The sequence below is a fragment of the Glycine soja genome, chromosome 13, assembly GCF_004193775.1.
Source record: "Glycine soja cultivar W05 chromosome 13, ASM419377v2, whole genome shotgun sequence".
NCBI lineage: Eukaryota > Viridiplantae > Streptophyta > Magnoliopsida > Fabales > Fabaceae > Glycine > Glycine soja.
Window position 1 is genome coordinate 17205982 of NC_041014.1, and position 24445 is coordinate 17230426.

Sequence of the window (24445 nt, forward strand, 5' to 3'; positions counted from 1 at the left end):
ATAAGCACTTAAGTTTGATAAAAAAATATATCTATTTTTTAAGCAAAATAGGCATGCAAAGACATCACAGTCAAGACAAGCATCCCAACAACATTGGCACCCCCGCCTAACTTAGATAGGAAGGTCTCTCATCTAACTTCACCGAATGCAGAAGTACATAAGTTCATTTAAAATTATGAAAGAAGCTTAGTACATTTATCTTCTTATTTCCTTCTCTTATAATTACATACAGAGATGTATATACAAACAAGACTTAGTTCATTTTAGCTTAGTACATTTATCTTCTTATTTCCTTCTCTTATAATTACATACAGAGAAGTATATACAAACAAGACTTAGTTTATTTTAGTTGATGGGGGACTTCATCACACCCCTCTTAGCCTTATGTTACCAACCACAACTAAGGTGGGTTAGGAGTGACCATAATTAAGACGTCTTTCCAACAATTCCTATACATGTTTATTGAGAAGTTTATTCAAACTGTTGGTTTTGTGGAGAAAATTATAAAAAAATAGAGGAGAGAAGAGAGACAATATGTATGCGGAGGAAATTGAATTATTCTATTCTAATTCAAATTGTTCTCAGCAGCGATACAATAAATAGCAAAAGATAAACTAATTAGATAACAAAATATTAGCAAAACAGAATATTAAAACTAACTTGCTCCTTAAAGATAGAAACCACTTATTGACTAGGCTAATCCATTAAAACTGACTTACTCCTAAAATATAGGAAACCAACTTATTTACTAAATCCTATTTTAAAAACTAAAAAATAAAATATTATGTAGTTACAAAAGTATATCTTCAACACTCCTCCTTGCTTTTGGAACTGCAAACTCCAATTCTTTGCCTTAAGAGTTCAAGTTTGTTGATAGGTAGTAACTTTGTAAACATGTCAGCCAGTTGATCTTTAGACTTACAGTAAATTAAGTTTACTTCTCCACTTTGTTGCATCTTTATCAAATAATAAACCTTGATATTGAAATGTTTAGTCTTCCCATGACACACAGGATTGTTTGCAATAGCAATGACTACTTGATTGTCAACAAAAATTCTAGTTTTGTTCTTTTGAGAAAATAGAATGTTTGGCCTTGTTGTAGTGAGATACATTAGACATCCAATCAAGCTCCCATAATATCCTTCATCAATGTTATCAACACCTTCTTCCTTGTTGAACTTCACCTTTTGATTCATTGGTGTGCTAACAGATTTGCATTCCTCCATTTGAAACTTCTTCAAATTTTCTTTTGCATATTTCCTTTTTTTCATGTTTAGCATTCTTTCAAGATGGCAATGACCAAGTCTCTTGTGCTTGAATTCCGTGGGTGTGACTTGAGTGAAATAGGTTGTATGTTCCTCCTCTGCTGGATCAAATGAAAAGCTTTTACCTTTCATTTTAACCCTTAGAACTTCCCGGCCAAAAATGTCATAGATAAAGCAATGTTGATGTTCAAAGGACACTTTAAATCCCTTTTTAATCAACTGACCTACACTTAGCAAGTTTTGATCAATGTTAGGTACATAAAGAATATCTGATATTAATTTGATACCTGAACACGTTGAAATTACAACAGTTCCTTTTCCTTTTACAGGAATATAGCCACCATTCCCAATTCTGACCTTTGAGACATTAGTTGGCTTCAAATCCTTGAATAGAGTCTTATCATATGTCATGTGGTTCGTACAACCACTATCTATCAACCAACTTTCACTTGATTCACTACTCAAGAAGCATATGGCCACAAACAGTTGGTCCTCCTCATCTTGATTAGCAATCTGAGCTCCTTCATCATGGTGATTTTTGTTGGGGCAGATCACCGCTTCATGCCCTATCTAGTTGCACTTGTTACATTTTGCATCTGATCTCTTCCAACATCTGAAAGGTGCATGACCTTTTTTGCCACAATGCTGACAAGGTGGATAATTTTTCTTATTATCCTTACCTTTGTTTTGGTTGTTTGCACTATTTTCGCTGCTTACTGGTTGATTCTTCTTGAAAAAATCCTTTTTGCTTTCATCAACTTCATGATGTTTGGCAGGCAAAGCACCTTTGACAACACGATCTTGTCTCATCAACCTTCGCTGCTCTTGAGCTTGCAGGACATGTAGCACTTCTGCCAATGTGATTTTTGACAAATCCTTTGTGTTCTCCAATGAAGCTATAGATGCTTCATACCTCTCTGGCACTGTTACCAAAATTTTCTCTACAATTCTCGAATCAGCAAAATCACTTCCCAACAACTTTATCTTGTTGGCAATACCCAATAATTTGTTTGAGTATTCTTTGATTGTATCTGACTCTTCCATCCTTTGAAGCTCAAATTTCCTCCTTAAATTCAGCACTTGCATGCTTTGTATTCTATCATCTCCAGCGTATTCCTTTTTTAGATAATCCCAAATTGCTTTGGGTGATTTAAGAGTCATGATTCTGATGAATATCATTTGTGAAACACCAGTGAACAAACACGACCTCGCCTTTGCCTTCTTCATCTTTCTTTCCTTGTGATTTTTAATTTGGGCCATGGTGGGATGTTCAGGGAGTGAATATATTTCATAATCCTCTTCCACAGCATCCCACAAATCTAAAGATTCCATGTACGATTGCATTTTCACTTCCCAAAGATCATAATTCTCTCCATCAAAGATTGGAAGAGTTATGTGGGAAAAACTTGCTTCACCTTCCATGGTAGAGGTCCCGTAAGAATAAGGCTTTGATACCAATTGTTGGTTTTGTGGAGAAAATTATAAAAAAACAGAGGAGAGAAGAGAGACAATATGTATCCAGAGGAAATAGAATTATTCTATTCTAATTCAAATTGTTCTTAGCAGCGATACAATAAATAGCAAAAGATAAACTAATTAGATAACAAGATATTAGCAAAACAGAATATTAAAACTAACTTGCTCCTTAAAGATAGAAACCACTTATTGACTAGACTAATTCATTAAAACTGACTTACTCCTAAAATATAAGAAACCAACTTATTTACTAAATCCTATTTTAAAAACTAAAAAATAAAATATTATGCAGTTACAAAAGTATATCTTCAACACAAACGACCACAATAAAGAGTAGTTGATAGAATCTAACAAGATACCTGAGAAGGAATTGCATGCACAAGAAGCAGGAGTAGCAGTAGTAGCAGCACTTACACCATCACCCTCAGTTTTCTTTTTCTCAAACTTAGCAAGTCCTTCACCCCAACTTAGCCTCGGCCTCTTCCTTGTCTCTTCAGTCACACTGTTGGCACTGCTTTCCACTATATTCATGTTCCTGTCCCTACCATTTACTGTGCTTCGAGAATAAAACCTTTCAGAAGTATTGTTCCCTTTATTAAGTGGTTTCCAGCCCAAAGAACCCTTCCTCTCATAATTCTTCTTATTATTATCATGGCATTGTTCTCTAAAGTTAAGCTTCTCCCTAGTGTTCATAGAACATGCATGAGAGGGAGTACTTAGTAAATCATCAATTCGCCTCTTCATTGAAGAACTCTCTCTCTCATAGTTCTTATTATTATTATTATTATTATTATTATTATTATTATTATTATTATTATGATGGTATTGTTCTCTGGAGTAAGGCTTCTCGCCATTGTTCACAGAAGGTGCATGTGAGGAAGTACATAGCACATTACCAATGGACCTCTTTGAGGATAAATGCAGAGAGGCATTGTTAGCAATTTCCCAGAACTTGCATCTAGGGTCTCTTCGGGATTGAAGGGTTATGCCATAGTCAGAGCAAAAGCCTTGGCTAGGTTCCTTTGGAAACCGGTATCTAGCACCACCACCACCACCACCACTCGGTATTCTGGGACCTATACAAGAAGGAAAGCAAATCCATAGAAGCTAAGTATATATTCTCATGCACAAAAAAAGGAGAAAACAAATGTATGTGTTAGCATACACAAAAATTCATTTATTTGAAATAAGATTTTCAATTAGAGAGTTTAAAAAGATTTTCAAGTTGACTTGGTATGTCTAAATTTTATGAATCCTTTGAAAGTAAATGAAATTCAATGATACTCACAAAAATTAATATTCATATTAATATTTTCTCAATTAAATACATCTTTGACCAGGAATCATAATGGGGAGGTGTTAGGTAGGGTGTTATAGCATTGTCTCTATATCAATAAAAAATGAAAAAAAAAAAGCATTGTGTCTATATCCATGTTTGAAAAACAAATAGTCATATTTGCTCATATACATGAGTAGATAATAACTACCCATGTTCTCACAATTGCTAAGTAGTTATATACCCTTATTTGCACATGTTATCTTCATTCTACTTCAGAATAAAACCAACAAATCAATAAAAAAATACTAACTAATAAATTCCAATAGTTGAATTAAAATAATTATTCTTAAATCATTCAAACATAACCATTCAACATAATAATTTAGCATTATTATTATTATTATTAAATCACCCAAACCTAATCGTATAATATATATGTGTAGGTATATGACAAGGTGGGTACTATAGTATCCACATCTGCATTTGCCTCCTTTAAATTTTGAAGGTAAATCCATCCCTAGATGCATTGCTATTCAGCTAGAATTTATCCTTTACCCATATATAAAATTGAATAATAAGTATAGCCAATTAAATTATAAATTATTCAAAATTTTATTTTCTTCATAAATTAATTAATAAAAATTGAATGAAAAATTGTTTTCTCAAAAGTACTTAGTTGATAAAATTATAAGGCATAAATTGTGGTGAAATGTTATTTGTAAGACATGTTGTACAAAAGCCTTTACGATTAAAGAGAAAATAGAAGAAAAAGAAAGAGATAAAGAGATAGAAGTATGATGTGAGATGAAAAGAGATTGAGGTAAAAATATTGTATAAATATTTTTTTAGTTGTTGTATAAATAACGAAACTCCAACTTACTAGTTTACCAATTTGATTTCTTGCAATACATTTTCATCTTTTCTCATATTCTGGTATCCCCTTTTTCTTTCCTATTGTAAGGTTATATTTAGTCTCCCATTAGCCTCAAAAGCTTAATTGATTATATATCAAGGTGCATAAATTATAAATCACAAATCTAAGACCAAAGCAATAAAATAATCACCTATATGTTGGTGAGCATCTTGTCATAATGCATCAAGAATCATAAGTTATAAACTATATATGAATCAGATCAAAATGATAAAGAAGACTCACCAACACATTGAAATTGAGTAGATTCCTGATTCTTAAACTCAAGAAAACCACAATGACATGATGATTGTTGTTGTCTCACGAGAGATCCAAACCTCCTCTGCTCCTTATCCTTAGAGACTCCCTTTTGATCCAACAACATTGATTTTGGAGGCATAAAAAATCAACCCTAGTAGCACTGCACACCTAAAAAGAATTGTGTCGACAACAACAATCTTAGCACAAAACTAAATCAAAATAAAATTCGAATAGCACTAAAATTCCACAAGATTAACACCAAAATTCTACAACTTTTGCACCAAATTTAAGATTTCCTACTCTACTAAAAACCTAGGGTTTTTCCAAAAAAGAAAATAAAATCAACAATAAAATCAAACCTTCAATTATTTTGGTATTGAGAGAGGATGATCGCCCTAATTGAAACTCAAATCGAAAAGAGTAACACTCTATTATGAACTTAAACAAAAGCCTTAAATTCTGAATATAAGTTCTTAAGTCCTTAGAGTGTCTACTGTTTGCTTATCTAAAGATTGTGGCCAAAAAAACTAGAAAATGGTCAAATGAGATGATCAAGAATGACAAAGAGCTAACCTAGACAAAGAGAGAGAGAGAGAGGGAGGGAGAAAGGAGAGAGAGAAACATAAGATAAACTATATAATTTTCAAATATCATTTTCCAATACTTTTTTACAAATCTTAAAGAGGACAAAATATATTTATAACAATTTAAATATGCTTAAAAATAAGTGTGGGAACCATTGCCCCTAGAAGTTGCCCTTCCCTCCGCCTATACAAGATAGTATTTTTAAAACAAAATGCAAATCAATTGAAGAGCTTCAGATGTGCATTGAGGTATACTAGTTTTCAATTTGTGCAAGTAATTTAAATTTTATCAAATTTAAGTAAGTTTTAGACTTTTACCAAATAAAAACTAGTTGTAATTTAATAATACGATAAATACATATATAAGTTCTATTTGTATTCAATAATAAAATTGTATTTTTCAAATGCATTTTTTTTATTTTTCAGTGAACAATTATTCTCATATATGGTTTATTGGCATTTTAATATTAAAAATTAGATTGCATATGCCAAATATGATTTTATATTTTTCACGAAATAATAAAATTTCATTTTCATGCATAAAACTATAATTTTATTTGAGTTTAATTTTATTACTATATTTCAATTTGTGCAACTAATTTATAAGTTTTAGATTCTTTCCAAATAAAATTAAGACAGTTTTGAAGAATATGATGAGAAATAAGCAAACAAAATGTATTTGACTTCTTCAAATTATTAAAGTTACTTTTAATTAACAATCATTCCCATATATGATTTTATAATACTTTAATTAAATAATTAAATTATATTTGTCAAACACAGCGTAGTATTTTCTTAGAATATAATGAGTTATTCCTTTATAAAAACTATATAATGAGTCATCATTTTCATGTATTATCTATAATTTTACAAATTATAAAATATTATGCGGTTAACTAATTAGAAATTATATTATGTGACTTTTAAAGTAATTATTGTAAAGTCGTCGAACTTATATTCAAATATAAAAATTGTGATTAAATGACAATATAAAATTTTTTACACTATTAATATATTTTAATTCAATTATTTTATTTTATCTTACAATAAACATATAAGTCACAGATATATAAATTGTATCACTTACAAATTCTAGAAGACATTACTATGTTTTAGGATGACAATTGTTGTTATAATATATAAAGTTATGACTATAAAAATTTTATAATATAATATTTTTAATCGGTTTATAATCTACATAACGTAAATTATTCTTTGGATTTCTATATTTTATTTGACCACTTTATTCTTTAATTATTATTTTTTTAAATAATGGACAAGAAAACATCTAATTGCATTTTTAGTAGTTACTATGAATTTGAGTCATTATTTAGTGACAAATAAATATTAAAATGGTACAAGAAATTATTTAGTCATCACAAACTACTACAAAACTACATTCTACTATGCTCCATCATAGATGATTTCTAAAAAACCATCGTCAATGAAAACATAGTGGAAATTTTATAAATAAATAGATATAGATGATTTTGGTCCTCTAAAAGATAGTCGTTAATGAAAACACAATACCATTAGTGATTTTTAAGACTTATTATTGTATAATAAAAAGTTAAAATGCTAAATTTTACAATTTTTGTTGGTTACCCAAATTATTTCTCCGTTATATATTATATCTTTTAATGCATACTCACCAATGATCTACTATTGTGTCATCTAAATTATTTAGTCCCTATCATGTTTCGCACGTATACGTAAGTAATTATCAAATTACATGGGATAACCACTAAACATGTTGATTAATTGGCACAAAATTATTTTATCTTAGCTAGTGATCTCAAATTCAAGTACTGAGTATAAAATTATGTTAACTATTTAAAGGGGGGGATTTATCGTCCACAATAACCCTACATGGATTAGGATAATTGTTTGCAATAACAAATACATATGATTTATCAAAAAAAAAAGGACAAAAATTAAGAATTGAAGCTTTGTTCCTAATACCATGTAAGTAATGTTGCACAACTCGTTCATAAGAGCTTTCAAAACAAATGAATAGTTTATTTGATTAATATATGACAATAATTTATTAAATATCCTATCTTTTCAAAATCCTAAATCATTTGGTTCATATATGATAATTACTTATCATATCTTCAAACATATAATCCTTGTAAATATATAAATATATGTTAGTCTTTTATACATGGTATATCATATTTAATATTGTAACAATTTAGAGATAAGATTATTTTTTTGACTTATGGAATTCTTTGACTACTTTTATTCTTTCTTTTAAAAAATATTTTTTTCATTGAAATTATAAAAAATATTACACTTTAATATCTTAATTTCTTTTTTCCTTAAATTATAATAAATGTTTGGTATTTAATATATAACAAATTATTTTGTCTAAATTGAGTTCTAACTCTTCTCCCCCATTCACGATTACATTGCAACTTGATGTTTAATTAATGTGTTAATTAGCTACACTTTACAATTCATTGGTTTGTTTTTGTCTCTTAATGGTGCAAGATCTCACAAAATGATCACATTTTTTGGTATTAACCCTCTTGTTCATTAGGGAAAAGAGACTATAATTAATCCAAAGTTCAACCAGATGGTAAATAAAGTTTAACAAATAATATTTTCCGTCAAGGATCGAACTCGAATAATACCAGACGATTCAATCTTAACTTCATCACATTAATTACTTGTGTCCAATTAATTGTACACATAATGTACACCAATTAAATGAATTGAATTCTTTGTCTAACTCCCTTATGACAATTGGATATAGGAACTTGAAATTTTTTTCATGTCAATTGTTTTAGTTCTTGTTAGGTAGTTGAAAAGTCAAAGAGAAAACATTTATTATTTTAGAGCATTTTCTCTCTCTTATATAATAGGTACAATAAGTATAGGGCTAAAAGCAAATGTTATTCTTTTGACTATTTTTATGGCAATAATAGTTACATGTTGAAATGAAGCAATCACTTTGCAAGGTTTTAATGCTTTTTTCTATCTCACTCCTTATTACTTTCTAAGGAAACTATTTGGAGGATAAGACAAAATTTAATGTTGTGATTTCACCAACCTAAGTATTGGTTGCAATACCCTCATAAGTATTATATGAACATCATACATACCAATGTGGAACATACCTTTCCAAAGCCAATATCTTGTAAACTTTATAATAAAATAATATACACAACAAAGAACAAGTATGCAAGGCATCATACAAATTAACAAAAACAATCATATATAAACGGCTAATCCTCACATAGGTCACAAAATTCATCCTAAAAATGGTCCTAATAAATAGATTAAATATAAAACAACACACATACAAACTGCTTAACATTTCTATTGCCTTAGTCTACTTACTCTAAAAGTAGTAGAATAAACTGATGATACAAAGGCCTCAGTTAGTGCCCTATGGACACTAAAATATTATACACCGTATAACATGTATGTACTTTCATAATAATTATATCTCATAATTATGGTATTAAAACATATGAGTAGCTAACAAGTAAATCATGCAACCCATAAAGGCATTACTCGTGAATCCTAGCATGAATGTGCTTAACTAAGCACGATTGTGCTCCCTTTAAGTATGTTTATATTTCAAAGAATGAGACAAACCCAAAACAAAAATCTAGAAACCTTGCACGATCGTGCTCATTATAGAACACAAATCTAGAAACCATGCAATACAACTTGGTCATTGCATGGTGTGCTTTACTAAGTACAGTTGTACTCCCTTCGAGTATGTCTATCTTTTAAAGTATGAGATAAATTCAAAATTGAGATCTAGAAACACAAATCTACAACTTTCTCATTGTAGAATGTGAATCTTGATGCAATCTTACCCCCCAATGACTGTTGGACCTTGTGGCCTCAATAATCTTAAGAGGGATAGGCTTAGAATGCAGAAGAAGCAACAACAATCAATTTAATAATGTTCTATAAACATGCAAGGCAAAATTGATTGCAATAACATAAATGAGATAAGGGAAGAGACAATGCAAACACAATTTTATACTGGTTCGGCCACACCCTTGTGCCTACATCCAGTCCCCAAGGAACCCGCTTGAGAGTTCCACTATCTTGTAAATTCCTTTTACAAGTTCTAAACACACAAGGACAACCCTTCCTTTGTGTTTAGAATTCTTTCACAACAAGAGACCCTCGGTCTCTTAATCCCTTTTCAGAATGAAGAAGAAGAGAAGAAGAATTCTCTCTTCAAGAGAAGAATATTACAATAAAGATCATGTAGGAATCCTTGTAGATTTTGCAAGTGTTTGGCCAAGGATTTCTTTTGAGAGAGCATTTGAATAGGAAGTTCTTTTGGAATCTCTCTCATTGTCTTTTGAGAGGATAAGACATTTTTGCCAAGCAAAACTCTCTCTTCAATTTCGTCCCAAGTCACATATATATAGGCTTTTGATGGCCATTCAAAATCCAAATGATAAGATGTGACTGTTGGCGATATTCCTTGAAAATCCTCTCTGGTAATCGATTACAGAATTAGTGTAATCGATTACGCAGTTATTTTTCTTGAACAGTTGTGACTCTTCATTTAAATTTGAATTCCCAACGTTTAGAGTCTCTGGTAATCGATTACATATGATGTGTAATCGATTACACACTTTCATGTGCCTTGGTAATCGATTACATGTATTGGTAATCGATTACATGTGCCTTGGATGACTTGAAATCTTTTCATTTTGAGGCAAGGCTTGATCTTGAAGAAATCTTAAATCAAGGCTTTGTTTGTTGAAACAATCTTGTATTAATCTTGAAGCAAAATGAGCCTTGTTTGATTCTTCTTTTAACATCATCAAAATCATGTATACATACATTCACAGTGTGATGAGAACCACGCACGATCTTCCTTGTGCTTGTGAGCTATCCAAATATGTTGTTGGTTGCATCCCATTGGATTCAATCCATATGTTCTGGTGGAGACTCGGTTTTTCAGACCAAGGATTATCTCAGCCCGAGATGAGCATCAAGGAAGTAATGGAAACAATATCCAAAAGATTTGAAGAACTTGATGTTTGTGGTAAGTTTACTTTGAAGACTAAGCTTTGCGAAATTGCATACCCTGATCAAAATTCGAGGTGTCCTCCTCCAGCAAAGGTTACACAAAAGGTGCACCGAAGAAACCAATGAAAACAAATCCAAGGTCAACAAAGCGCGATCCATCTTACTGGGAGTATGTAGATGATTTTCATTCTCAGCAAAATAGCAATTCGTCAGTGAGGCATAGTTCATCATCTTCTAACCAACCCAATCCAAGAATGATGATGCCTATGTTGGATCAATTTCAGCCATTTATCCACAACTTCATTGATAATATTGTTGATGTCGAAGCTGATGGAAATTGTGGATATCGGTCGGTTGTCGGTTTATTAGGTATGGGTGAAGACTCTTGGTCTTTGGTTCGCACTCATTTGCTTATAGAACTTGGCATATTCTCATAAGATTATATCAAGCTCTTTGGTGGCACGAACAGATTTGAGGATTTAAGGATGTCACTACATGTTGATGGGTTAACCAACGTATTTAATTTATGTTTTTGATTTTTAAGACTTAACTTTAAAATTAACTTTGACGTCTTTATTTGTTTCATTCAGGTCACTATGGATAAGTGGATGGATATAACCGACATGGGATATGTGATTGCATCAAGGTATGATGTAATCCTTGTATCCTTGTCTCACCAAAAAAGCATGACGTTCTTTTCTCTTAGAAGTCAACCACTGAGAGATTCTTCGGTGCATCGCATAATTTGTATCGGTCACGTCTATGGCAATCATTTTGTTCAGGTACATTGTAGATATCAAGTTTTTTTTTTATATTTATGAAATTAGTTGTGTACGATTGAGTTAATATTTTTTTTTTGCATGTACGGCAGATTTATTTAAAAGACCGTTGTCCTTTACCACCAATAGCATTGTTATGGTCTAGCAATTGTCATCCTTAGGCGAAGCAGTGGCCAACTCCATATATTAGTAGAATGCAGTATTATAGAAACTTCACAATGTACAAAAGAGATTGTGTTGACTTAAATGATGATTGAAAATGTACTTTTGTTTATTTGTTATGTTAACATAAAAATTATTAGTTAATTGTTGCTTTTTCGAAGAAAAAAAATTGGTGCAACTAAAATAAAGTACGCATGTATGATAAATCGTTGTTTGAGTTGATAATACATTGGAAAATGCAAGCGTGTTAACATAAAGCATGTTAGCATATCACGTCATTGGTGTGGTTGACAACACAGATAGAAACCATGTGCATGCATATGTATTTATTTTAAAAAATTGAATCAATGATACTGAAATTCATCTATATATATCACACAGCCGGACATTGTAAAAAATTAAACATTCATTCCTAACTCAACTCTTTGAACAAAGTATGACATTCTTGGGAGAAACAAGCAGTCGGACAATTGTGAGCTCCACATTAGGTTTTATTTTTCCAAATGATTCTATTGTTCACAATGACAGTGGTGTTTATTTTCAAATCTCCACTCCAGTACCTTTTCGAGTACCTAACGCTTGTGATTTTCAAACATTAAAAACCAGAATACACAATACCCTTCAGCTAACCGACAAACAATATTTGGATGAAATTTACTATTGGCAGTCATTCACAGATATAGGTAACCATCTTTGCTTTCAATGTATGCAACTGAAAAATGATGATGATGTTAACACAATGTAAATGTGTAATCATCAATTTTCAAGTGTTGGTCCGATTGAGTTATTATGCATCATTGGTAAAACACCAAATGGTATATTAAACATACTTGAAGCCACTATGACCCTTACTCATGATACCCTACTATATTACAATGGGAGGTGGAACATGCCACACCAAAATGAGTTTGTTGGTTACTCGTTCACAGGAAAAAATCCCAAAAAGTTTGACATTCCTTCCGGATGTACCATGGATGAACTGAAGGATTTGATCAAGCAAGTTGCGTCTCATGAGATTCCCCCTTATGGTATTCATGAAACACAAATGGTACGACGATTATTTTTTCGACAACCAAGTCACTATGAGTATTCAGATAAAATTATCAAATTCGAAATTATTGAACTGAAAACCAATGATGACGTGTTGAAGGTGTTAGTGCATTCTAACTACTGGAAAAAAATCCGAGCCAATAGAAATTTTAGCTGTTTTTAGTAAGCATGTAATCAAAATGGAAGATAATATGTCTTTGTCGCAAAATTAACATGACTTAATTGTCGTATTTGATGTTAATTTTATTTCTTTCGACTCTGTTTAAGTTAATGTAATGTTTGAAGTTAATGTAATTTTATTTTATGTTTGGAATGATTTAATGTTTGAATTCATGCAAATTTTATGTTATTGGTATTCAAAAATAAAATAAAATCCCCTTCTAAAATAAAAAAAATAAAGACACAAGCTTCTTGCAAATCAAGTTGATTCGTAAGTGACTTACGAATCAAGTTGATCCATAAGCAGCTTGCAACTTGCAAATCATCTACGTCAACTATGGATCAAATATAGCTTATGCGGATCAACAAAAATCTATATGAATCACATCATAACATAAACAAGGACATTTATGACATTTCGATATCTTATTCCATTATTAAGATAATAGTAGATTTCCATTTTCCATTGCTTAACATATAAGAAAAAAGATAAAGATGGAGAATATCCAGTAGTCCACTACGCTTTCCCTTACAAAGTTACAAATTCGTCAACAAAATCTAGGTTGACCATAGAAATAACATATTATTGGAGACACGTGTCAAATCAAAAGAACTCGGAAGATAACAATCACGCGGAGAATCCACTCTCCCCTCTTAATGGTGGTAACTACATAAAAGGAGAAGCGCACGATAATAGCCTCAGTTGCATCGAAGAGAGAGAGAGCGAGAGAGAGAGAGAGAATGGCAGCACTTGGTGGCAATCGTGATGTGGCAGGAAGCCAGAACAGCCTTGAGATCGATGGTTTAGCTCGCTTTGCTGTTGAAGAACACAACAAAAAACAGGTTTTTCTTTCTTTTTTCCCTTAAAAAAGATGAAAGAAAATGTTAATTATGTGTTGTATTGCATTGTTTGCTTCTCGAGAAATTCCTATGATTTGTTTTGAGTTGTTAATTTGTATTGGGTCAGGCCGATGATCGGTTTTGGCCATGTTAACGTTTCTTCGGAAATGCACATCTTGAATTGGATTCTCTCTCTCTTTTCTTTTGTCTTATGAACAATTATTGGCTTTTGGAATTTTAGTAATGGGATAGTAGATAGTTGGGTAAGTCTATTATTAGAATAATTATGAGTAAATTGCACTGATATCTATTGTGGTTTATTGAGATCGCACATACTCTTTTTTTAAAAAAAAAATTTACAGCCTTCCTGCACCATAGTAAAATGTGTTAGAGATGCCAATCTTTTCAAACAATTCAGGGAGATAGTGTATGGGTACAAAAAGAAAGATTGTTGAAAGAAATTCGACAAAACTACAAGAGTGTTAGTGTAATTTACTTAATAATTATTTATAGAACATTCACGTCATTTTTCTGAAGTGAGAGTTTTTGAAAAATAAGCCAATATTTCCAAATTGTAATCTCTTATCAATCATGCACTTACTCTCCAAAGGTTACGGTTGATTTAGTTTTTGATGTTACAAATGGTAAATTTAATATTGTCTTCAACAAGTACTCTGAACTAAAGATCAATTTAGAGCATATTTGAAAATCTGTTGCAAAATTACGTTTGACTCAAAAGTAATTTTGCAAATGGATCAGATTCCTTGCTTTTGCATTTATTTTGCTATTATTGGTTGAATTTGCATTGGAACGCATGCCACAACATTTCCAACTACTAATAAACATGCACTTAGTTTGCGAATTCAGCAGCTATCAGTTCATTACAAAGTTAAAAACCAAATTGCTTGTTCATAACATTAAGCACTAAATTAATTGATTGTTGGAACATCAAAGGATTCATTGAGTAGAGTAAGACAAAATCTTGCATCTAATAGATTGCAGGTTTGAACCCTCATTTGTTTATTTGGAGTGGGGTATATGTAAGTTTTTGTATAAATGTTCTTTGAGCCTAGAGGCTTTTTTCTGTTGTGTACTGGGCCATTCCTCCTCCCCTAAATTTTTGTTAGCCAAAAAAATCAATTGATTGTTGCGACAAATTTGCATGTTCATTATGTCAAGGAATAAATAGGTTGGTGGCGCCAATTTCAATAATGAAGTTAATTTTTTATTCTTTGTAGTTATAGAAACACTAGTGGGTTTCTATTATCTTTTCATTTTGTGGTAAGGGAATTTAAATATGACTTCTATTTTATTTTTATTGAATTGTTAATGGTTATGCAGAATGCCCTTTTGGAGTTTGAAAAGGTAGTAAGTGCAAAACAGCAAGTGGTTTCTGGTACCTTGTACACCATCACTTTGGAGGCAAAAGATGGTGGGCAAAAGAAGGTTTATGAAGCCAAAGTTTGGGAGAAGGCATGGTTGAACTTCAAGGAGGTGCAAGAGTTCAAGCTTGTTGGAGATGCACCTGCATAGTCTAGTGCTTAATTAGGTATTTGATAACATTACACAGTTGCCCCTGCATGATTTTCAAGTATGAAATGTTTCACTTATGAACTTCTTTCTTGTTTTTGCTATTCTTAAGATGGATCAAAAACCGAGGTTAAAATGAATGGGGAACTAAGTGGGGTAGCGGAGTTTAAAGAACTAGAACTTGAAGTTTGGATCAGTTTTCGATTTACACATTGGGCATTTTGTCAGTACAGTGCTTGTGATATTAATGATTGATAATGCTCATTCATTTTACTATCTGGTGTATAGGTTTCTATATAACCTGTCAATAAGTTGTTGATTATCATTGCTATAAGTTTGCGGGAAATTCATTTTTCATTTTTCCTGATGAATCAGCTTTGAGGGTAACGACAGTGATATATTGTGATCACGAATTTTGTTAAACATTTTATGAAATTATATTATTCATTTCAGATTCACTCTAGTTTTTTTTTCTTCCCCAATTCTCAAAGATAAATTGCACCTTAGCTTGACTTTTGGAAGTGAAACATTTTATCACAAAACTTCTCTAAGTTTTTATGACATAGGGATTGGGGAGAATGACCTTTTGATGTACTTTAAGGAGCAAGGTGGAGTATTATATGACTAATATAGTACTCAACTAGTGCATTTAAGTGAAATCATGTTAAAGTGAGTCATTTTCCAGGTTATCATTTGCTCAAATTCTCTTGAAATCCATTTTTATTTCTTTGCTTGTTCTGAATCATGGTCTCTGTATACCGTATTCCTCTTAGTAGCAATAGAGTGTTAGTCCAAAATGCATCGGTATATTTCTGTGTTTTTACCATTACAATAACAGCTGAAATAACACTCATTATATGTTTCAATAGTTGTGGTCCTGCCATTGCCGTAGTTTTGAACTCAGGATGAAGTGTTGAACCCTACACCCAATTAAGGGATGGCTATTGACAGAGTATTCCCTTTAGGGCCATTTCATGACTTCACTTATTATTAAGTGATTTCCACTCTTGCTTGTTTTCTGCCTAATACCATAAAACTTTCAAAAGGCTACTAATGGATTGCAAATCAACATAACTCTATCTTGGAAATCAGTGCCAACCTTCAATACTACGTCAATTTTGATTAGAGAATAAACATCAAAAGCACTTTAGTTACCGCAGCTAAATTTTGTCTGTTAACATATATGCCTTCATGTCCCAAGTAGTATTGAAACTTATAAAGGAGTCTTTCTTGATTTTCAGGTTGCAGAAGAGTGAAGAGTGAGACAGCCTGGCTCGAAGGGGAAAGCCTAAGGATATATCAAAGCATGCTATATGTATAAAATAAATGTAGCTTTTCTACCTTCGGTATTGATATTTGAAATCGTGATTTGGCATCTTATATATGATCTCTGTGTTTGTCTATACCTATTTATCTATTTCTCTATCTCCCTCTTTGTGTGTGTGGAAAATATTTAGTGAGAAGATCATTTTTTACATGAGTGAGAAGATAATGAATATTGACCACTATAAACATCAGAGTTCGTTGAAGCAAGTTTTTACACGCGGCAGTGCCAAAAGAATCTGAACCATTTTTAACTTTTTGACAAGCATATCACTTTTGGACCTGGCTTCTCTGTTGTCCATTTTCGTATTGTCCCCGTGAATATTAATACAACTCTTAAAACGACGTTGTTTTGAAGGGACAACACGGGAACAGCACGAAAAAGGATAACAGAGAAGTCCATTTCATCATTTTTAGCGAACATATTGGAGTTCGTATATTATAGTGGAGCTGTTACTACGGTGCACCAGCTATGCAAGTGGTTTATTATGGACCACTTTTATATACCGTAAGATTAATCTCATCGACACACTTACATGGTGTCAACACCAATTTTTTGTTTCTTTCTTTCTCTGTTTCTCCCTCATCCATGGGTTCACACTTTCTGAGGAAGAGGAAACATCCTGCGAGCATGTCCTCCACTGGATGTTCCTTGGCAGTGCACCACTGTCGAACAAGAACACCTTGACTACTTTACCACCATTCATCGTCGTGTACGAAGGTCCACCCGTTTGCTATGACATTCCCAAGGTTGATGCTTGAATTCGGCGCCACTGCCTCTCACTTTTCCATTCCGATTCGCATGACTTTAATTGTATCCAATCACAACATGGAGGTCTGGATTTCGGTCACCATCCAGTGCATCCACGGTTTAGCTGCATCCGCAACGATAGCTTTAACCACTATCCTAAGGTATTTAATTGCTTGTTTGATAGAATAAGGAGGAAAGAAGTCTGTTTCCTATTGATAGTGGCACTCCCACAGGCTGGCGGGGAACTCCCATATGGATGGCTGAGAATAATTCATATATAGGCTATAGGCTTGAAAAGAGTGCTAGCTTTCGTTAGGCCTTTCTTTTCCTAAAGATATCACCATGTGGAGTCCGGTCGAGAGCCATAGGCCTCAGTCGCAGTATGCTTCAACACCATCCACAGTGGCAACACTCACATCTTCAACAAAATGATAGTAGCCTCCCCCTCCCACAAACGCACATCCCCGCAAAAATGTGACAAAATTGCATGCAACCAAACAAACTCACCTTCCCTTTGATTCTCAAGACATTTTCAAGGGCATCGGTGATGAGCCTTTATGCTTTATGCTCAAATTTTTAAACTTGGGTTTGATGATGATCTTTTTGTCAGCTATTACTTGATTCCAATCCTTGTGATTTTCGGGTTCAAGGAAAGTGCAAGTCAAGTGTTTGATAAAAGTCCCCTGAAGGATATTGTTGTTTGAACTGCACTAATCAATGAAAATGTTAAAAACAAGACTCCTAGTTGAATACTAACAATGAAGCGGAAGATGGCGAAAAAACACGAAGGAGAGACCGGGGAGAGATGGCAAGAAAGGGAAAAAAATCTGCTGCCAAGGGTATGCGATGTAACCATATAGATGAGATTATTCTTTGGGGGTGTATAAACAACCTGAATAATTGGTTCAAGGAAGTCGATGGCGAATGTTGTGCTTGCCATAAAAGATATTAACATCAAGTGTATTAACATCAAGACCTAAATCTATATTTATATTTATATCTGTATTCTATATTATAAACATTAGAGTTCGTTGTTGAAGCAAGTTTTTACCTGTGGCAACGCCAAAAGAATCTTGGACATTTTCAACTTCTTTTGAAAAGCATACCACTTTTTAGCCAACATCTTGGAGTTTTTAAAAATCAAATTTAGTTTTACTTTTTAGCCTTGTGAGTGTATTAACACCAAGGCCTAAATTTATATCTATTATAAACATTAGAGTTCATTGTTGAAGTTAGTTTTTACATGTGGTAGTGCCAAAATAATCCTAGCCATTTTCAACTTTTTGAAAATCATACCACTTTTAGCCAACATCTTGGAGTTTATGTATTATAGTGGAACTTTAAAATCAAATTTAGTTTTACTTTTTAGCATCAAGGCCTAAATCTAATCTTAAGAGTTTATGGATTAACATCAAAGCCTAAATCTATATTTCTATGTCTATTTTATATTCTATATTATAAACATTGAAACTCATTGTTGTAGCTAGTACTTACACGTGGTAGCACCAAAAGCATTTGATCATTTTTAACTTTTTGTAAAGCATATCACTTTTAGCCAACAAATTGGAGTTTGTGTATTATAATGGAACTTCAAAATCAAATTTAGTTTTATTTTTTAGTCATTATAAGTGTATTAGCATCAAGTATATATATATATATATATATATATATATATATATATATATATATATATATATATATATATATATATATATATATATATATATATATATAAACATTGAAGCTCATTGGAACAAGTATTTACACGTGATATCACTAAAAACATTTGGTCATTTCAACTTTTTGTAAAGCATATTCCTTTTGGCCAACATATTGGAGTTTGTGTATTATAGTAAAATTTAAAAATCAAATTTAATTTAACTTTCTAATCATTATAAGCGTATTAAGGCCTAAATTAATTTATCAACATCAAAGATTAAAAAATTAATAATTAATTATTATAATTAGAGATTAATCTTATCAAATTGAAGAAAAGTGTGTGATTTATATAACCAATATCATCTAAGAATATAAGATTTTGTTATTATTATTGTATTAAAAACTAAAGTGACTTTTAGCTGTTATTTAACGAATTAAAATATTTTTCCACAATGTAAACAAAGTCATGGGGATTAGAGGTGGCAGCGCTAAGGGGCTAAGGGCTCATGACAGAGCATGGAGGTAGGGGTGGGTAAGTGGGTCAGTCCACCCCGTGTAACGCCTGCCTGCATTGGTAGTGGACTGGTCCAATCCGTCCCGCTTCTTATACGGGCCAAATAAATTGGTCCGCCCCCGTCTCGCGGACCCCGCGGGTTAAACGGGCAGGTCCGCGGGCCTAATTTTAAAAGAATTTTAACTTTAATAAAAATATAATACAATCAAATTAAGTTCAATACAAATGTAAATAAAATCTCAATAATTAGTCAATTACATCAATAAAATAAATAATGTCTTAACAAAAGAAAATTCAAGCAATAAATCTAAAATATGAAATTTAAACATCTCCAACAACAAATGATTTCATATCTGAAGTAGCTTGAGTCTTCTCCATCTCCATATATTCATCTTCTTTTCCTAAAACTCAAAATAATAATAAATATTAGAATAAAATCAAGTTAAGTGATTAAAAGACAATAATTATTACATATTATTTATCCTGCATATCAAATACTAGTAACCAATTTTTAGTATATATTGTCAACAAGAAGCCTAGTTCAATATTTGTTAAGCACACGTGAGGAAAAAAATGTTCTACAACTACTAGATATGAATTATTTTTTATAATAAAAATATATTGAAATATCTTTAAAAATATTTATTTAACAATTATTTTTGGCTTAAATGATAAGAATTGATATTTTTATTATTTATGACTTTCAGATATGAAAATGATAGATTAAAAGAGAAAAAGATCGAGAAAATATCAAAAAAGAAGATTTTTAGCAGGTTATCACTTATCTTTTTTATCTTAATCTTTTATTTTTGTTATCTTTTATTTTTCTTATCTTATCCTTTTTTATCTTTATCATCTTTTAATTTAAATCTTTTATTTTTATCTTTATATCTTTATCTTATCTAATATATTTCTTTATTTGTTATTTTAAAAAAAAAGTTTAAAGTGAAAAAGAGAAAATCAAACATAATATAATTGGGTCAGGATCACACAAATTAAACTTAATGCGGGCTGCGGGCAACCCGCGGACTCCGCGGGCCAAACCCGCATAGTCCGCGGGTTAAGCAGGACGGGCCCAAAAATATGGCATAACCATGGACCGTTTAAAAAAATTGGTCCGTAACCCGTGCGGATCGTGGGCCCCATGGGTCAGTCCATGGACCTGAGTCCATTTACCCACCTCTACATGGAGGTGCCAGTATGAAGGACACGGATAGGGGAAGCTACTATAACTACTAAGTGTAAAGCAAAAATAAGTAAAGCTAATTGTGGATAGGAATTATCTGCCTCATTTCATTCCATGATTCATATTTATAGTGGATACAAGAATGCTAATTTGTCCTTATCCAGCTACTATAGGCTCACTAAATACAAAATAATAGAATTGGTGCATTGTTTATAACAAAATTGGTTGGCAAGATCTGTAGAATATTCTGGTTCTTGGCCTTGTCCCCTTATGCATAATCACTAAGATAAGTTGGTCTCCTTGTGGTCCTTCGTGGTCAGGTGTCAACCATGGCAAAATTGCTATCATCTCCCCCTTTTGGAAGACAAACCTTTTCCTTAAGGTTGTAGGTGATGCGAATGTTGTCCCACAGCTCTCAACTGGTGTCCTCTCCCGTCCACTACACCAGAACAAGTTTGGTTAGTGGCATGGTTTCATTGTCCCACTCCAAAATCTGAAGGGGCTCTAGGTGTAACTTGCAGATGAAGAGGGGGTTTCAGTCAGACACCAAACTCTGAGGAAATTCGTGTAACTTGCAAACCATATCCAAGAAGAGAACCACTACCTTGTGTCCAGTGTAACAGGGCGGCAAAGCACCGAAATGGGTTCCTTTGGAATAACTGTCTACGACCACTAGAATAGAAGTGAAGTCATTAGAAGGGGTAATCCAGTAATGAAATCCAGTGATAAATCCTTCCACAAAGAGGATGGAGTGGGTAAGGTTTGAAGTAGATCCGATGATGTAAGCTCTAATGTCCTTGGGGGGTAGGATTGCATCACCTGATGGCTTCTTAGATCTGTATTTTGTTTGCTGACAAACGGAACATTGTGCTACATATCACCGAACATCATAATGCATTTGCGGCCAAAAGAAATTAGTTTGTAGTTGATGCAATGTTTTGGCGACACTCATATGACCTACCAAAAGGATTTTGTGAAACTCGTTCAACAACAAGTTGGTGAATTAGTTATCCGAGGGTAACCAAATCTTCCCCTAAAAAACAACAGGTCGCGATTGACAAAAAACCCGGGGTGAGATTCAGGGTGTAGACGCACTTGTCACAGAAGGTTAGCGTAGATGTTGTTGTCATGTAGAGAGCGACGAAGATGGTCGAGAAATAACAAGAACAATTGAGAGGTGATCAGAATATTGATGCGGGATAATGCGTCAGCTACAACGTTAATGGAACCATACTTATATTGTATGGTGTAACCATACCCGAGCAACTTAGATAAGTAAGTCTATTGTTTTGGGGTTTGGATCACTTGGGACATGAGGTCTTTCAAACTCTGGTACTCTGGTAATCGGTGAGGATAATAAAGGGGTGGCCCAGGAGGAAATATATCCATTTTCGAACTGTGGAAGTAATTGCATGAAGAAGTAATTGCATGAAGTTCGCGGACATATGTCATGCTTGCTTGAGTTGACGACAAAATGCCTTGCTGAAATAAGATATGGGATAGGAATTTTAATTTGAATCAGCATGACACCCATAGCTATGCTGGAAGCATCTGATTCCAAGATAAAAGGAATAGTGAAGTGTGGTCTGGTGTCATCCATGGCAGAATTGCTATCAGACGTGCCCATCGTGTACAGATGGTAGCAAATAGGGTGCACGATAGAGCCACCGCTTGGATGTTGCAGCACAAGCTCAAAGAAAATATAGAGCAAAAGAAATTTTATTTTTTGAAATAACAGTGGACTACAAATTTAATTGTGAGGATATATGAATTTTTTATGATTCTCAATATATTTTTAACATTTAAAACCTTTAATTGCGGAAGATTTTTCAAAAATTAAAATATGCAAACAGACGTCTTAGTTGTCACGTTAATTAATTTGATAAATTATTCACATGTGATGTTATGAGAGTAGGCAATAATTTCTCAGCCAACCCATAGGATAATTTCTCAGCCAACCCATCTTAGGAATTCTTTTAAGAATATATTTTCTTAATTTATACATAGAAAAAGGAAGTTAGAGTATATAAAACCAAATTAAACCGTTTGTCAAACACTAAATCAATCCAAAAAAATTGAAAATCACTTAAACAAAAACTCACAAAATAAAATTTTTTAAAAATTCATATACATTTTGCAGTTTAGTTCAATTTTCATATTTTATTATAAAAAACAAACAAATCAAATATTGTAATTATATTATTTTTTTATTGTGGTAGTTAGTAATAAATATTAAATAATTTTAAATTTTTTTATTTTATAATTAAGATGTATATTTTACTTTCATATGTTAAAAGATGACGTATTAATATGTTAAAAAATATTATTAAATATAAAATTATTCACAAATTATTATTATTATTATTATTATTATTATTATTATTATTATTATTATTATTATATTATAAAAAGTTAAGTAATATCATTTTATATTAATGTTAAATAGAAAGTGAAAATAATAATTTTTAACTAAAATATATTATTTAAAATTTAAAAAAAGTTATTTTTAAAATAATATAGAATCTATAAAAATAGATAAAAATGATTAATATTTTTAGTTTTTGATCTTCAATTTTATTAGGTCACTGCATCCTTAATCAACCAAATATTAACAAATATGGATGTATCCGCACCTCTCCCACCTAGGTCTCTCTTACTCTCAAATTTTAGTTTTCCCACATTAAAAAAAAATGTAATTACAATTTCTATTCAACCTCCCTTATTTCTTCCTCTCCTGTCTATCACCCCTTCTTTCTGCCAAGCTGCATCCATTATTCCCTCAATGATTTCTTATGGTTTCTTCAAAATCAATGAAAAATAAAAGCAAAACGAACACGATTATAGTGAGGTCGAAGGGTAACCCCATATCCATCCAATATACTACTCCCGTTCTTTTCTTCTTTAGAATCCTAAATTTCTCTTTCTCTTTCCGATGATGATGCTTTCGCCTTAGTTTTGTTGCTTTCTCACTGGTTCAAACGTCTTTTCCTCTTTCCACCTCTACGCATTCTCTGTGCTTTTCACTCACGATCTTCACTTCAATCGCTACGATTCGCTCCCCATTCCTTCTCTTTTCATAGCTTGTCGGATCAATTTGTGGTTTTTTTCCCTCTCTTTTTTTGTTGTTTGTTTGGATTTTTTTTTTTTTCATTTTAGTTTGTGGATTTTTTTGTGTGTCTGAATCAGTTTGAGATTGTTGTTCCCGGTGCGTGTTTGTATGCGATGGTGGTTGTCGGGTCCATATGTGGATTTTTTTCCATTGAATGCTCAATCTGGGTTTGATTTTTTGTTTAGTATTCCTGATGAAGCAATTGGTGGAGTTTGTTGGAAAAGATTCTACTTTTAGCAAAATATACTCCACAAACAAAAAGAATGTCCCTAAAAGCATACTTAGAAAACCATCATTTTTTTGCATCCCAAATTTACCACACACTTCTTATGTCATCATCATTGTCAGTCATCCTAATCCTCCATAATAACCAAAACAGATTACACAAATTCCAACTAACTCCATCCGAAACACCACAAAAAAAACCCACAAACTAAAATGAAAAAAAAAACAGATAATTCAAACAAAAAACAAAAAAAAAAGAGAAGGAAAAAAACCTCACAGATCGATCTGGCAAGCTGTGAAAAAAAGAAGGATCGGGGAGCAAATAAAAATAGTATTCATTTTATCTATTGTTTTCAAAAGTAGTTAATTA

At 32.3% G+C, this 24445-nt stretch overlaps 1 protein-coding gene across 1 annotated transcript; it reads left to right on the forward strand.

Annotated features, from left to right (window-relative positions):
* Window positions 1-13530: 13530 nt before the first annotated feature.
* Window positions 13531-16733, forward strand: LOC114382688 (cysteine proteinase inhibitor). Its single transcript, XM_028342262.1, has 3 exons — window positions 13531-13781; window positions 15120-15327; window positions 16550-16733. The coding sequence occupies exons 1-2, from the start codon at window positions 13680-13682 to the stop codon at window positions 15309-15311; spliced, it is 294 nt and encodes a 97-aa protein (XP_028198063.1). The 5' UTR covers window positions 13531-13679; the 3' UTR covers window positions 15312-15327; window positions 16550-16733.
* Window positions 16734-24445: the final 7712 nt, after the last annotated feature.

Coding starts and splice junctions, on each gene's coding strand:
- LOC114382688 (XM_028342262.1), top strand. CDS start 13,680: ATGGCAGCACTTGGTGGCAATCGTGATGTGGCAGGAAGCCAGAACAGC. Junction 13,782..15,119: donor AAGAACACAACAAAAAACAG/GTTTTTCTTTCT, acceptor ATGGTTATGCAG/AATGCCCTTTTGGAGTTTGA.